Genomic DNA, 17933 nt, shown 5'->3' with positions numbered 1-17933 from the left:
TGCCCAGACTTTCACAGAGTCATGAAGACTTCATGAACGTTCTGAAATGACAGATGGGACCCAAATCCAGAAATCTTGCCTCCATTTCCAACAGATCCACTTTTCAGTGCTGAGTTTAAGCAGACCCAATTTTCACGGTAGCAAGCGTCTCAATCCACAGAGTGGGAGTTGTGATTTTTTTAAAGAGTAGTTATAAATGCTGTTCAAAGAAGGTCTGTAGAACTGACGAGCTGTGAAGTTATTTAAATCCCCAGACATTTAAAAATTATATTACAAAATACGTTGCATGTATCTGTGAGAGGCAAAAGAAATCTGGTCTCTCAGTTGCAATAGCTGTTTAAGCTGTTCACAATTTGATTTGACAGCTAAAAGAGATTATTAAAGGATTAGCTATCTTTGATATGGCATTATGAATACATGTCTGCTTTGATAACACATTCTGTACTTGAGGGGATTTAAAATTTTTGTATATTAATTTTTGTATTTTTGTATATATGAGTTCCTTTTGAATATAGTGAAGGTTGCAATAGCTATTTATAACTTACTTTATTTCATCTCAATGTGGCTGCTACAGTCTGCCCAGGATGAATATTGGATTCATAAGCATGGAGGGAGTGAGAGCAAACAAAAGGTGGTGGGATGTTTGCCATTAGTTGTCATGAGCTTTCCTTGAGTTATATTGAGGATATGAGGGCTAATGAAGATGAATGGTGAGCATTGGTTTGCATGGAGAGTGGGTGAGTTGCATGAGTAGGAGTGTAAAAAACGAGGAGCCATTGGGTATGGGTGCGACATGAGTTTACATGCATGGAATGTTGTAAATAGGTTGGGGGAATCAGGGCATGTGAAGGTGAGGGCAAGAGGACCTAAAATATGAGCAAACAACTGGGATGAAGTTGCAGATAACCAAGGCAGATCTTCTGAATGGCCCAGCTGAACACTTGGCAGTCTCAGTGGTTGCCTCCGATCTGCATGCAGGGGTGGCAAGCCAGACTCCATCACCTATTCATTCCCATCCTCCTGAACAAAGATCCCACCATTTGGGGAGAGAGTTCCTCCTGAAGCATATGCAGCAAACCAGGAAATTTCCTGACTTGCGTTATCTGCCTTAGAAGCAGAATCCAAGCTCTGCAGTCATGATCATTTTAATACTGATTTTGATTTAAAAGTTCTCAAAAAATTGCGGAGGAGAATAATCACAAACAAAGATAACTGTGTTAACTGAATTCAAAATATCTGTTCAACAAGTCACTTGTGAACTTTTGGAAGCATGTGCGCCAGAGGCCACTGTAAATAACATACTGATGCATTTTTGTTTCTGAGTAAAATCTTGGCATGTGCATTTCACAAGTATGATCAGGGACTTAGTAATCTATTTTACCTGTTGACCTATCATTCCAATTTTAGAATGAAGTTGATACTGTGACACGGAAAATGGAAGATAACAATCGAGAATATGAGATTAAGCTGGAGCAGTACACACAGCTGCTTGACATTAGGGCTGATCGAATCAGAAAACTTGAAGGTATGAGCAAACAACCTTTTAAAAGCAGTTTCTAATATAAAATTCTATTTGATTCCCAATATAAACATTTTGTGTTGGTAATATACAGCCATGTCGGTTCCTGGCTTCTGGATTCTCATTATGTTAGCAACTGGGTGAACTGTTAAACCATATGTACAGATCCTGTGCTAGCATGGGATCGCTTTTCAGTCCATAAAAATGCGCCTTGTGTTTTGCACATTTCAGTCAATAATCAGTGTAGTCACAGCTTTTTATAGAATGCCTCACAAGAGTTTTGCATGTTGCCAAAGAAAAATGTAAGACAATATGGAGTAGATTCTCTCTGTGATTTTCAGAGGACCAAGACTGATTAATAAATGACTGCCCTGATTAAAAGCAAGCTTTCTGGAGCATTCCCACTTATTCCAGGCTTTTGCAATATCAGGCAATTTAACTGGTGGCAAGGTGCTCTTTCATGAAAATGGGGACACTATGCAGCAACATCAAAGCTTGCTTCTTGCAGCCTGGAGTAGCATTTCTACTCCTTCATCCCCTACAAAAATAAGTAAAATCTTTTTGAGTCCTCTGTGTCAAGATCAGAAGTTGATACTGCACAGGACATGTTTTGTCCACAGTGTCCTGCAGTGAGTATCGGGGTCTAATTTAAATTGTCCCTGATTTCTATACGTAAAGAACTTGGTTCCTCAGGATAGTGTCCTAGATCCAACAATGTTAGGTTGCTTCATCAATGAGCTCCCTTCCACCATAAGGTCGGAGTGGGGATGTTTGCTGTTGACTGTACAATGTTCAACACCATTTGTAATCTCTTAGATACTGAAGCAGTCCATATCCAAATGCTGACAAATAGCAAGTAACATTCACACTGCACAAGTGTCAAGCAATGATCATCTCTAACAAGAGCGGATCTAACCATCACCCATTGACATTCAATGGCATTGCCATTGCTGAATACCCCACTAACAACATCCTGGAAGTTACCATTGACCGGAAACTGAAATATACCAGCCATATAAATACTATGGCTACCAGAGCAGGCCAAAGGCTAGGAATCCTGTGATGAGTAATTCACCTCCTGACTCCCAAAGCTTATGCACCATCTACAAGGCACAAGTCAGGAGTGTAATGGAATATTGTCCACTTGCCTAGATGAGTGCAACTCCAACAACACTCAAGAAATTCAATACCAACAAGGACAAAACAGGTAGCTTAATTGCTACCCCTTCTACAAACATTCAATCCCTCCACCACCAACTAAAGCAGCCGTTTGGACCATTTACATGATGCACTGCAGAAACTCACCAAGGTTCCTTAGTCAGCACCTTTCAAACCCAGGACCATTTTCATCTAAAAGGACAAAAGCAATAGATACCCTGGGAATACCAGATTTCTCTCTAAGTCACTCACCAAATATATTGTCATTCCTTCACTGGCCCTGAGGCAAAATCCTGGAATTCCCTCCCTAACACACTATGTGTATACCTACACCTCAGAGACTGCAGCGGTTCAAGAAGGCAGCTGACCGCCATCTTCTAAAGAGAATCTAGGGATGGGCAATGAATGCTGGCCTAGCCAGTGACCCCACATCCCATAAATGAATTTTACAAAAAGATATAATTGCTTTTCTCAATTATCGGTTTATAAATAAAATGCAGCATTACCTATTTCTAGTCTCCACTTGCCTGAATTAGTGCAGCTCCAACACTCAAGCATTCAGAACTATGTGGCCTGCCTCATTGGTACCCCATCCACCACCTTTAAAATTTACTCCCTCCACCATCGATGCACAGTGGCATCCCCGTGTTCTAACTACAATAATTCACCAATGCTCCTTCGATAGCACCTTCCAAACCATAAGAACATAAGAACATAAGAACATAAGAAATAGGAGCAGAAGTAGGCCATCTGGCCCTTCGAGCCTGCCCCGCCATTCAATAAGATCATGGCTGATCTGTCGTGGCTCAGTTCCACTTTCCCGCCCTCTCCCCATAACCCTTAATCCCTTCTCTTATCAAAAACCCATCAACCCGCTTCTTAAAAATATTTAGCGAGGCAGCCTCCACCACTTCAACGGGCAGAGAATTCCAGAGATTCACCACCCTTTGAGTGAAGAAGTTCCTCCTCAACTCCGTTCTGAACCGCCCCCCCTTTATCTTGAGGCTGTGCCCCCTAGTCCTACTGTCTTTTTTGAGCGGGAAGAGTCTTTCCACCTCTATCCTATCCATCCCATTCATCATCTTATACGTCTCAATGAGATCTCCCCTCATTCTTCTAAACTCTAACGAGTACAAGCCTAGTTTATTCAGCCTCTCCTCATAGCTCAACCCCCTCAACTCCGGTATCAGCCTAGTAAACCTCCTCTGCACTCCCTCCAAGGCCAAAATATCCTTGCGCAGGTGCGGCGCCCAAAACTGCACACAGTACTCCAGCTGCGGCCTCACCAATGCCCTATACAGCTGCAGCAAGACCTCCCTACTTTTATATTCAATCCCCCTCGCTATGAAGGCCAGCATCCCATTCGCCTTCCTGACCACCTGCTGCACCTGCACGCTGGGTTTTTGCGAGTCATGCACAAGGACCCCGAGGTCCCTCTGCACCGTCGCCTGCTGCAGTTTTTCGCCACGTAAGTAATAGTCCTTCCTACCATTCTTCCTACCAAAGTGGACCACCTCACACTTGCCAACATTAAATTCCATTTGCCATTTCCTGGCCCATTCGCCCAGCCTATCTAGATCCTTCTGCAGACTCTCCACACCCTCCGCACAATTTGCCTTTCCCCCAATCTTGGTGTCATCAGCAAATTTCGACACCCTACACTCGGTTCCCTCCTCCAGATCATCTATATAAATGGTAAACCAGTGTCCTCTATCATCTAGAAGGACAAAGGCAGCAGTGGCAAGGGAAAACCACCATCTGCAAGTTCCCTGCCAAGCTACATCATTCTGACTTGGAACTATATTGTTGGCCCTTCACTGTTGCTGGGTCAAAATCCTGGAATTCCCTCCTAAACAATGTATTTACACCACGTGGATTACGGCTGTTCAAGATCCCCTTCTCAAAGGCAATTAGGGATTGGCAACAAAAGTGCTGGCATAGCCAGCGACACATGAAATAATTGAAAGTAAACAAGACATCCCTCTTCCAGGTCCTCCAACAATTTCCCAATCAATCATTCGTTTTTTTTTAAGCAGTCTGATAATTGGTGACTTGCATGCACCCATATTATCAGACAGATCTAGTTTCTCTCTCTAACATTTTTATACTAGCACAATCAATCTTTTCTCAGTCACACTTTTTACCAAACATGCACTACCTTATGAACAACAATTATCTGCCATACATTCAATGCCCACATTTTTTCAGAATGCTGCTTGTGTCATATTTCCCTCAAATTGTTTGCTAAGTAAAATCTGATAATTATTGCATCTACTAGAGCCAGTTTTTCTGCCACTTGTAACCACCCCTTTTAATTTCATTGCTTCCCAGACCAAGGACAACATTTTCCATTTTCACAGACCAAGTGTGTTATAAACCCAACAGTATCCATGTGGAAGATTGCCATGGGAAGCATCACTAAAAATGACTAATTTCCTGTCTCTCAGCTCACCCAGGACTGGAAACTTGAGTGTGCATTCTCCAGATTGATCTTGTTTCTCATGTTATTTGCCCTCACAATTGTAATAAGTTTCACTATAGTACTAAGTTCCAACACATCATAATTGGCATCAGGTATTGGTCTGAATACATAGCCAATCTACCTGTCCAATCAAGTTTTTTTCTTTGGGTGCAACTTCATATTCCTGTGGCTTAATTTATCAGGAAACACATATTGCTTTCTACATCTGATTGTTTATTCAAGATGATTCCTGATTTAATGTTATTAATGTCTCAGCCTATGGCCTGGATTTTTATTGTCGAGACAGATAGGGGAAGTTGGAAAAATTCTTAATTCAGTCTGCCAGCTGCAGGGATGAATGCCCACAAAGGCAAAATCTTCAATGCTGAGGGCTGGGTGCTGGCTGAAATTGTGGCAGCTGCTGGGTTTGAGGTATACGATTTAAAAGGCCTCCTCAGTATGCAGAGGTAGAAGTATATGGGCTTTCCAGCTCTCGCCCTTCCCTCCCCCCAACACTCCCCATGTCCCATCTCTGCCACCTCATGCTCTCTACCCAGCCTCTCTACCACCATGGCCCCAGGTTATGCTGTGCCCTGTCACCCACATCTTAGGCCCCTCATGCCTTCTGTGCCAATCTCTGGCATTTTCATGCCCATTGAGTCACTGTACACTTTAGAATTAATGAACACTAAAATCTATAGTGCTATATATAAATAAATAATTGTGAAAAATGTAATCCATTGACAAATTTCTCATATATTTGGGGGGAAAAAAGGTTTGAACTAAATTAATGAAAGTATCAACTATCCAGGCCCTTTGAAGTTTCAAAAATCACAAACCCTGGAAACTAATTAACTTATGTCAGCAAACATCGTGAAATTGACAGCAGAAATCACAATCTATGACCTGTCAATCAAATAATGCTTCCCTTTGGGTAAAATCATTGAATCCCTACAGTACTGAAGGAGCTCATTCAGCCCATCAAATCTGCATCGACCGAAATCCCACCCAGGCCTTATCCCCATAACCCCATTCATTTACTCTAGCTAGTCCCCCTGACTCTAAAAGGTAACTTAGCATGGCCAATCCACCTAACTCGCACATCTTTGGACAATGGGAAGAAACTGGAGCATCCAGAGGAAATCCACACAGACACAAGGAGAATGTGCAAACTCCACACAGACAATGACCCAAGGTGGGAATTGAATCCGCGTCCCTGGTGCTGTGAGGTAGCAGTACTAACCACTGTGCCATCTTGTCACCCCAATATTTGCTCTCGTATTTTAATAGTTCCTGGGCTGTCAGCTAAGAATATATAATGAGACCTGCATAGAGCCCAGACGCTAGTATAATGTGAGAATACCTACCCAAAAAGAAACATTGATTGACAGATCAGGCTTTCTGATCTCTGCTGTCAATTTCACACTATTTGTTGACGTAAATTTAAAAGTTTCAAACATTTGTGTCTTTTGAAACTTCAAAGGGACCAACCACATCATTAATGTTCTTATCATGTTTATTAATTCTAGAAGTCAATGAGCATGGAATTCCCAGAGCTTGGCATAGGGGACATTGAGGAATCTGAGGAGGTGGGTGAGAGTTGTAACTTGGCACAGGATCCATGAGGGAGACCTCTTGAATTTCCCTTTTAAAAGATCCCCGTGTGCACACTGGACTTGTGACTCCCGTTTGGAGACGAGAACCACACTTCTTTAAAAACATGGCCTAATTTCAGGATTATTGTGGTCGAGTAGGACATGCCTATCCTCCAAAGAAACCAACCTTGCCATGAGTGCTGAATACGTGCTTTTGACAGGAAAGAGCCCAGACCCTTTAAAGACACTCCTGAAAATTAGACAGCCCAGGAATAGGGTCAGGGATCCCAGAAACATCATCTGCTAATAATTTTTAAAGGACTCCTGAATCACCCTAACTCGGTGAAAATCTAGGCCCATTTGTTTAAAGGCCTTCAAAAGCCTGACTTCCAATCTTAAATTCTCTTCTTATAACAAATGATTTTAATTTCCCAGAACCTCCCATAGAAAATTATCGACATACATCTTAAAAGATGATTGAGAGATTCTTTTTGTGATACCAGTAGAACATTGCTGGATCTGTTTTCAGCTGAGTACATTTACTTCCAGTACAGCAGACCTATTCAAGAAATCCATACTCTCATTCAATCCATAAATGCATTTGTTTAATTTCACAGATTCCCTTCTAAACACTCGCTTGTTTAGGTGGTTTCAAAACGTTTCAATCTGCAAAAACTATGGTTTTTATATCGACTGACTCAATTCCCATGAAACAGAGCAAAGAAATTTTCCAGATTACTTTTCCTGCCATGCGGGAGTCTACTGTAACATCTTGATCTTCAAGGCTCTCTTCAAAACCCAGGCACATTAGTCTTGCTTCAGCCTTATATGTACAATCTGGGAGTAATTTTTCAATAGATATCCATCTGTGTGATAAGTCTGGCAGTCCCCTATCTTGCATTTCAGAGTAAATGCCAAATTCCTTCCAACTATCCCAATTCTTTTGGTGTTGCCTTCCATATTAACTGATATTCTAACTTGTTTGCAGCCATTAAAACTTACTGATCAGAAAGGCTTCCATTCTAATAGTGTCCCGAGATTGTTCCATCTCTTGGTCTAGTTAAGCAAAGATTTTAATTTGCCTGCCTATGTCTTTCTGAACTACTGGTTCTCTCCCTCCCAAGATCTGTCAAGTTGTCACCAGTATGTGATTGTTTCCTAGTGCCAGAGTCACTCCCAAATACATAATATAGACTCACATTGCTTTTTCTTGCTTTCCACTGTTTCATCTCATTTTGCCAGTTCATAATTCTTACCTCCTGTCCATCAACTTGGACGATTACCAAATGCTTGAAGTTCCCATTATTTTCCCTCCTTTCTCTGTAAATGGCATGTCCCTCCATTCATTCTGAATGTAAGCATTGACGTTAGGCAGCAGTCCTTTGGGTAAGATAAACTTTTACTTTTTGTCAGTTTCACTTTGTCATCACCTGGCCCCTTATCTACTTTTTCTGTACCTCATAACTGTCAAGCATGTGAGTATGTCTAGTACAGGGTTCTTTGTTGCCTTCTACTGATTGCTCAGATTCTGAAAGTATATAATCAATCATAATTAAATGAGATAAGTGGACTTTAATGGTTTGACTACCATGTCGAAGAACCAAATCTTGAACCATGTCTTCCCCAAATGTCCGATCATCTTATCCAAACCTTTTAACTCCTTCTGACTTTCTAATATATTGTATGAAATCCCATGATTAAATTTATCATGGACAATCTTATGCAAAGCCGTAAAGCTTGCTGAATTTTCTCTGAAACTTCTGCCTTGATTAATGACCTTCTCCTTCTATCTGGCCTTTCATGTGCTCAGAAAAATTGGAGCTAAGTGTGGTTTCTGTTTGGGCTGGAGAGCTATCACACAACACAGAAGTGATTTCAAAATTCCTCTCATAGACCAATTGATGCAGACCTCAGCCATTTGAAGTGAATTCTATGCATAGACTGCCCATGCCAAGGCAGGTGTTAGCCACCAGGTTGCTTGGTTGGCTAAGATGCTATGAAGCATTTCAAATATCACTGTGTGATTTCTTTCATAGAATCCATTGTGGTTATGAAGTTTACAGTTGAAAGCCCTTTCAACAGCTTTCATATTTTTGCATATCTTCAAACTTATTATTGGCACATTTCCCCCATTGTCAGTCAAGAATTAAGTTAGTGCCTCCAGTCAAAGCCCCATCCATTTTTCCATGATTTAACCTACAATCACTTCTTTTGTCTTTACCATGTATTGCAATAAAAAGACCGAATCTGATTGCCATGTACATATATATAATGCAAGGTGAGACTGTTCCTGTCCTTGAACCACACTTTTAAATCCATTGCTCCTACTTGATAAAAGTCTTCTGCAAATGGGAGAATTACAAGAGATCTTGATAGTGTTTTCCAATACTTTTTGCTGATATCACAGTTTTCACATCTCTTCAAAGAACTTTGTGTATTCATTAATTACGATTGAGTCCTTCAAAAGGAGTATTAATCTGCGACAAGAGGGATGTGAAAATGTTGATGTATCTTTGAGACAGTTTGCTTTTTTTCTCCCATCATCTGATGCCACCACCCTTCCTCAATGCTCTGATTAGAGATGTTGAGTTTTGGTAGAGGGATGCAAAAATATCCTGATTGGAAAGTCAATAAATTTGCAATCCACCCAAAGACAATTGTTTTATCATTGTCCAGTTTAATTTAGATCTTTTTCATGGAAGACTAGCTAGCAGCAATGGTATCTACAAATAAAGTGGCTTACTCCAGCTACTCTGCATGGAATCACCATTCTTTTCAATGACCTCAATGTGTTGTCATCCCCAAACCAGAAACAAGCAGAACTTTCATAATCCCTAACCTTATGTCAATCCTTACTACTGCGTGAATCTTAAAAACGTTTAACCCATCTGTTCAACATACCATCAATTTGCAACTATTGTCCAACACAGTGCATTTAAATGAATTTGCAATCAGTCAATGTTTAAAAACTGGGGCATCATTCATTTAAGACGGAGATTAGGAGAATTTTTTCTCTGAGGCTTGAGAGTCTCTGGAACTCTCTTCCTCAAAAGGCAGTGGAAGCAGTATCTTTGAATATTTTTAAGGTGGAACTGGACAGATTCTTGATTAACAAGAGGATAAAATATTATCGGGGATAGGCAGGAATGTGGGGTTGAGATCGTTATCAGATCGTCCATGATTCTGTTGTATGGAGGAGCACGCTCAAGTGGCCTACTTCTGCTCCTAATTCATATGTTTGTATGTTAATAAACTGATGACTAGACAATTTGCTCAGACTGATTAATCTCATCTTCAACTTCAAAACTTTCTGAACGTGCGTCACTTTGAAAACCTAGTTCCACTTTGGGTTATTTACCGCAAAATGATATTTTGAGTTACATCTGAAACATCTGTTAGCAGTTCCCTGGGCATTCCTGGGGTTCATTTGTTTATTAGTATGTCAATCCTATCATCTGCTGAAAATGCCTTCATCTTCATTTATTTTTTCTGTAATTCTTCTGTAGTCCTGACCTTTATGCTCCATATCTGAACAAAATCAAAAGACTGAGATCATCGAGTCCTCCATCTCCTGAAACACTGTAGAATGTCCCATTTGTGCCACGAAGGCTAATGGAAATGACTGCTTTCCCAGGATTTTTTTAAAAGCATCTAACATCTAATCCAAAAATGTGACTCTTTTCTGAGAATTTAACTCCAATTAAGACCAGGAGCCCGTCTATTTGTAACACTTTTAACACAATCCAACAATTTGAAAGCGTGCACTGAGTAAGGAATTTCTAAACTGAGTTTCTACAATATTTTGTATAGTCCATTCCTCTATGGAATAACCATTCATCTTTCAAAATCTACTAAGTTTGACCATACCTCTTAGGCTTTTAATGGACAAATTTTCTTGTAAATTTTATTCATAGATCTTAATAGAAGCTCCAAACTTTCCTCAGTATCCAACTGGTTGGCCTCTACCTTACAAAATGCTTTGCATTTGACTTACTTTTATTTTGAAGGGCCAGTGCCAAGGCCGTGTCTTGCTTTCTCTTTGGTAAGGATGTAATCCATGTTCACACATCCATTTTGTTTATCCGTTGGTCATAAGGTTCAGCTTCAGAGGTCATGGTCAGAATTTTACTGGCTCACCTGCCATGGGAATCAGAGCAGGTGAACGGTGGATCATGGAAATGTCCATTGTCCTTTGGCAAGATTTTGCGGTTTCGGGATGACAGAGGCCATAAAATCCCACCCCATCAATGGGAAATCATACCCTGACAATTTACACTTGCTTTCTTCACCTTTAAGTAACCATCTTCTGCTAAAATTTTAATTGAATCCCAAGCCAGGTGGGGAAGTGTGAAACTAGAGGCAAATTTTTGTCTTGCTGATCAGTTTATTTGCAAATTGCATCATTTCATATATCTGCCTTTTACTTAATTCCAAGTGCCCCAGCCGTCCGTCTTTATATGTTCTTTAAAAAACTGATTAACTAGTTGACAGCCCTTCAAAGGGGCCTTCCTTCTTTCTACTTTTCTGATTGAACAGTTAAACAAATGGACAAACTAAAGTAATAGCCCTTTAAAGGGGACCTGGAACAGAAATAAACTCCAAAGCAAACTTAACTAATTAAATGAAAATGTTTAGGTGCCCAATGAAGCACTCCATCCCCATGGTGCCCAACGATTGCAGAAGGTCTCAAGAGTACCAGTGGATACTGCGTGATCCTCTTCTAGGGGCATCTCAATGCAAACATAGCCTTCCTTCTTTATAAGTGCTCTAGGTGTTTAATTAAACAATGCCCTTCATCTGTATATCTTGACAATCTAATTAACATACCATTCACAGCTAATTGCATAACTTTAACAGACACCTGGCCTTACAAAGGTGGGCTCGGGGCAATTGGCAGGAGTGAAACAATAAGCCCATTTTCTGGGCAATTTCACTCTATTTCTGACAGACATGAAGCCTCAAAATCTCCATCCATCTATAAATATCAGGCCAAATAAACTGATCTTTTTACAAGCAAAAATAATGCTTATAAACGAAATATGAATAAATCAGTCGCATAGTCAGAATTTCATTCTGCAGCAGTAATGGGATTCCACATAGAAATATAAAAAAAATCTCTTGAGACAATAGTTAAGTATCAGATATTGTGTATCATAAATATCAAAGTTGAAGATCATACCACACTTTACAGTTCCTTATGACTTTCACTGCTGAGTGTCTCCTGTTGAATATAATGAATGCTCTCAAGGGAACAACAAAGCTTTAAACTTAGATGATATAAACCATCATGCCACAACATAAACAGTTTATTAACAGTTACGGTACTCTCAAGATTAATTTACTGCCTGCCTCCCCCTGTTGGACTTCCTGTTGTTTCATTTGAAAAATCTAGGTGAATTATCAGAGCCTGAAACGCAGCATGGCTCCAAAGCCAAAAAGAAGAGAATGAATTGGGATACAATTAATCTATGTTGGTAGCCCAACATGGGCTCAATACAGTTGGGCAGCCTGTTTTACACCATATCCGATCTTATTTTCCATTTACTTAGGTTTTAAAATCTTGTACATATATGTCAGCTTTATTTCTATATTTTTTGTACAAATTTGTAGTTTGTGAAGTAAAATAATTAACTGGTAGTGCTTTGTAATTTAAGTTTGCTGCTTATGAAAACCAGTACTAAAAGAAAGTATGAATACCAGATGCAAAAAGAATCACGGTGATGTTCATGAGAGCATTATGTAAATAACTGAAAAACAGAACTTCTTTATATTCATTCATGGGATGTGAGCATCACTGGCTACACTAGCATTTATTGCCCACTCCTAATTGCCCTTGAACTGCTTGCTAGGCCATTTCAGAAGGTATTTTACAAGTCAATCAACATAACGTATGAGGGTATAGTAAGTTTATTTCTTTTGCAGTGGTTTATTATGTTATTACGCTTGTATTTTATTTTTAACTTGCAATTTTTAGTTATTCTCTGACTGTGAGATAGATAAATAACCTGGACTTCCACCTGCTGTAGATTATTCACACAGTTTCTCAGCATCTGTTGTCTGATTACTTTTTTTTTGCTACAGGAAGATGCTTTGTTTCTGCATAGCATCAGCCTCTGTCAGTGCAGCCAAGTTCAGGAACTTGCCCTGAGGAAAGATTGTTTCTGCACAATATTTGTAATGAAACTATAAACTACACATATAAAGAACCTGCTTACAATTTTGCTAGAAATAACAGAGACTACCTTCTCCAAAATGGAAAATAAAATCTGATAACTCTGTGACATCAAGTTGCATTTACGTACTTATGCTTTTCATTCATATATGTATTATACAATGTTTCTTGAGCCTTTTTTATCAGCATATTTGCTCAAGAAATCATCTTTCTTTTTCATTTTAAGACCCACAACATTTGGGTCTACTATGGGTTAACCACCTTTTTAAAAGCAATATCATTAGCAGACCAGCATCTTAGTAATTTCCTGTTGAAAGTTTTAATTAAGATGTCCCTACAGTGTGTTAAAAAGGCCTTTGCTATGCAGTGTTTCATCTGATTTATCCCAGAATAAATGTCAAGTTGTAATCCCTGCATACTGAGTAGCTCATATTCTAAGAATTTGCAGGGCTATTTCAAACCTTCTATACTGAAGAACATGTTAAAAAAATGATAACAATGGTGTTTATATTCCAGACCATCTGTTTTCCGCATAGAGAAAACCTTGTGTTCTGTTGCTTTAATGAAAAATATAGAAAAATTGCATCTGTTTTCATCTATTTCAGCCCAACTCAAAGACATAGCCTATGGCACCAAACAATTCAAATTCAAACCAGAAATAACAACCGATGATGAAGCTGATGAATTTGATGAAACTGTCCATTTAGAGCGTGGAGAAAACATATTTGAGATCCATATCAGCAAAGTGACCTTCTCTCCTGAAGCCATTAAGGTTTTCGGTGAGCAAGAACCTGCTACTTTCTGTACCTATGCTTTCTATGACTATGAACTCCAGTCCACCCCTGTAATACATGGATTGCAGCCAGCATTTGACTTCACATCTCAGTATGTTGTCCGAGTGGACGACTTCTTCCTACAGTATTTACAGAAAAACACAATAAAACTAGAAGTACAACTCGCATATGGCACAGACTTTGAAACTATTGCAGCATGCCAGTTGAGAATGTATGAAATCCTTGAAAAGAATGGCAGAATATTTGGCAGAGAAGTTTTGATTGGTGAGTAAAATACACCATTTCAACCTTATATGTTTGTAATAAGTCTTCAAACTTTAGTAAAGTACTATAAGCATTCCTTGCATACACGACTTGCTAATTACATTATGCTAAGGCATTTCACATTATTGCCTGTGAAATTGTGACATGTTAAATTCAATTATTTCACACTTGTTACAACTTTCAGCTTTCTTGCTGATGTTATTACAAATCATTGAAGCACTATCAAGTTTTCGAATGGAAATACGGAGACACAATTTTACATGATGAAATCGGTCATGCAGATTTTAAAATACTTCATTCCAAAGCCATACCTAATAAATTCTTGACTTGCACTGGGACATTCAATCAAAAATATGACTTTCAATTATTTAAGGGTGTTATGTCATTACGTGTTCAATACAATTGAAAAATGACTACCCTTATTAGAGGCCTTCAAAATCAATGGTGCATGAATCAGTTAAACCGCTATTGAATTGGAGATTTTAGAGTTCCAGGATGGAGTACTCCTTTAAGAAGGGCATGATTCAGTGACTTTTGGTTCAGATGTTTACAAAGTAATTTGCAGAGTCTGCTGAATACATCTGAACTATTTTTGGAACATAGAAATTGTGAGTCAAATTCCAAGAAAAATAGAATTTCCTGTTTAGTACTTCATGATGGAAGTTGATGTTCAGTGCTGTCCCTCCCCTTATTCTACTCTAAGTGGTCATGAGAATTTAGGTTATGCTAAACTTTCTTCCAACTGCAAACACTAATTTCCAATTCTAATAGATAACTAAACTTGATCACACATCCTCACCAGAATGGAAAGAAATTTATATATCCTTCAATCAAGCAATGGACTTCTTTTAAAATATGCATGTCCAGAATCATCCATGTGTCTAGTTCATCTAACTCATATTATACAACAGGGAATTTTCTAGTTTGAATTAAATGTTTTTCTTATACGACAGAGAACTATAAGGAATGCATATCTTCTTTGAGCTACTGTGATATATGACAATTTTATAATTGCATTGTTTATACGTTATCAAATGCTATATCCTATGCATAACCCTATGTCAAACCCTGAAATGGAATGCTTAATACACAGCTGCATATGAATATTTATTTTTGGTCAAATGTAATTTTTTTGACAAATAATGCACAGATGGTGTTAGCAGAGGCTTGTTAGCATTAGTTTAATTTACAATAAAATGAGTCATTCTCTTTAATAAAAAACATGAGCATTGTAAGTCTGAGTAAAATTACCTTTTTCATTCGTGTGAAATGCCAAAATATATTACAAGAGGAGATTAGTATGTTTTAAATCAACAAAGTAGAGCTCATATTGTAAAGGGAAAAGTTAATTCACTGCCAAAGAGAAAGAGAGATGGACCATGTGGTTTTTGTTCTTTTATTCTGTTTCTGGGCCCTGATTTAAACCACTGGGAAATAACAAGCAGTTGAAAGTCTTTTCATTTTATAATTTTGGCACTCAGAGATCAAAATTTCTGCATGATTGTTCCAAGTTGCATAAAACAACTTATTTATCAGTAGATGTTTGGAGGTTTTTATATAAACCTAATGAGCATTATGGACTTAATATAACTGGTATTGTATACAGAAAACATGTTTAGTATTCTGTCACAGCAGATGGAAACAATCTTTGCGACAGTGGAACCATATCTTTAAAAAAAAACCTCAAATATTAACTCTTTGCAGCACTTTTTTTCAAAATATCTTGCTAGTAAAATTTTAAACCTTGAAAAATTGAACTTCATTGTCTCACCCCAGCCATGTTTATGCAAAATGTAAAAAAAAATTCTTCAGTCCCCAAGTAAAGCTCAAAGTGGCTCATTCCAAATTAATGAACTGCTAAAACATCAAGGCCCCAACCAGGACCGTATGTGGCTCCCAATACCAAAAGTGTCCCTAGGCCCATTCATCTCACAATCCTCCTGGAGGCTGCCATTAACCGGTTGTTCCCGGGAGCCTGGTCCAATTAGGAATAGCCTGTGTTGTGCAGGGACAAGGGACAATTGGAACACCCACGGCAGGACAGCTGGCAGTCCCAACAGCAAAGGTGGATGTAACTGATCTAGGTGGTAAATCGATAGGGCACCTCCAGCTGGAGGTATCCTATAATGATTTCTAAAATTGTTAAAAATGTGTGGTGACAGCTGCCAGGCCATAACTAGGATAAGATAGCTTCTCCCTGGATGGCTGGGATGACCAGTGGTCCCTGTGGCACCTGGAGAGGGAATTTAAAATAGATGTTGATAATCTCCTACTATCAGCAGCTGCCGCTAGGGAGCTGGTGGCACCTTATACTTGGAGGGCTGCTCTGACAGGAGGAAGATCCCAGTTCTGTCAGAAAATTATGCCTATGGGGTTCTTAAGTGGTGAAATTGACTGTCCACCTCATCAGAGTGGGCTTCCAATTTTCTTCCCCAGGTGCCTGTGGAAAGTTCCTCTGAAGGCGGTTATGCATTGAGGAGCTAGCTGTACAGATGTAGCTCACTACCAGTTTCTTGGTACCCATCTCCACAAGGCTGGGAAGATTCAACCCAATGTTTCTGAACTAATTTCACAGCTTCAACATATATTGTTACTTGCAGTTCAGTGTCCTACTGGGGAAGAGAGTCTTGGCAAGAATTTTCATTTACAAAATTTTTTGTGCTGTTTGTGAGCTTAGTTTTTAAGTTTCATTAATGTTTGTTAGCTCTGGGGAATTAAATTAGTCATTCTTTAACCATCCAGCGTGCCCTGAACTTCTCAAAAAAAAATTGGAAATGTCTGTTGCCAAAATCAGGGGTTTGTTTTTGAATACCCAATTTTACTTTCAATTTTGTTTCATGTGAATGTTGTGGTCATAGGAAAGATCATCTGAGTTTTTCCAATATTTTAGTTATTACATAGTTTGTTAATAAAGAAATATTTTGTTTCCATATCGTTCAATCACAAATGGGATAGTCTTTGGAACTTTCCTCAGCTACTCTTTCAAAATTTATTTTAAGATTTTGTTTTGCAAGGGAGTTCAACAATATGAAGAAGTAAGTTGGATCTCGATCAGCCTTTCCTTTACAGAGTGGTATGATATCATTCTTCTTTCCAAGACACTCCTTCAAAGCCAGCTGATGAAGTCAGCTGACCTAATACCTCCCTCCGTGGCTCAATTTCAAATTCTGTTTGATAACATTCGTGTGGAGCACCCGGAGATGTTTTACTACCTGAAGGATACCACGTAAATGCAAATTGTTGCAGTAGTGTTGCTCGTAGAGTCATACAATACAGAAAAGGCCCTTCGGTCCATCGAGTTTGCACTGACAATAACTACCAGTAAAAGCGAGCTAATCCCATTTTCCTGCACTTGTCCTATATCCTTGAATGTTATGATATTTCAAGTGCTCATCCAAATATTTTTTAATAAGATTGTAAGGTTTCCAGCCTCAACTACCTTCCTGGGCGGTGTATTCCAGATTCCCACCACCCTCTGTGTGAAACAGATTCTTCTCAAATCCCCTAAAACTACACCCTCTTATACTTTACTCTCAACCAAGGTGAACAGCTGCTCCCTGCTCACGCTGGCCATACCCCTCATAATCTTATATACCTCAGTCATGTCGCCCTTTAGCCTTCTCTGCTCTAAAGAAAACAATCCAAGCTTATCCAGTCTCTCTTTATTGCTCAAATGTTCATCCTAGGCAACATGCTGGTGAACCTCCTCTGTATCCCCTTTAGTCCTATCACATCCTTCCTGTAGTGAGTACTGTACACAGTACTCCAGCTGTGACCTAATCAACACTCTATGCAACTCCAACATTACCTCCTTGCTTTTATACTCTATACCACAACTGATGAAAGCACTGTCCCATATGCCTTCTTAGCTATCCTATGCACATGCTCTGCCGCCTTCAGGGACCTGCAAATAATTATTCCAAGATCCCTCTGTTTCTCTGAGCTACCCAGTGTCCTGCCATTCATTAAA

At 39.2% G+C, this 17933-nt stretch overlaps 1 protein-coding gene across 8 annotated transcripts in view; it reads left to right on the top strand.

The window, feature by feature from the left end:
* rpgrip1l (RPGRIP1 like) overlaps nucleotides 1-17933 on the top strand; it is a 212816-nt gene that overhangs the window by 96305 nt on the left and 98578 nt on the right. For all 8 annotated transcript variants that reach the window (XR_013886469.1, XM_080187007.1, XM_080187008.1 and 5 more), the window contains 2 exons: nucleotides 1408-1525; nucleotides 13511-13963. Coding sequence is in view for 7 of the 8 variants with exons in the window: in XM_080187007.1 (XP_080043133.1) it covers nucleotides 1408-1525; nucleotides 13511-13963 (571 nt within the window). In the remaining variant the exon portion in view is untranslated. The remainder of the gene's footprint in view (nucleotides 1-1407; nucleotides 1526-13510; nucleotides 13964-17933) is intronic.

Source organism: Carcharhinus amblyrhynchos, chromosome 4, assembly GCF_965287045.1.
Source record: "Carcharhinus amblyrhynchos chromosome 4, sCarAmb.v2.hapA, whole genome shotgun sequence".
Taxonomy (NCBI): Eukaryota; Metazoa; Chordata; class Chondrichthyes; order Carcharhiniformes; family Carcharhinidae; genus Carcharhinus; species Carcharhinus amblyrhynchos.
This window is presented reverse-complemented; position numbering and strand designations above follow the sequence as displayed.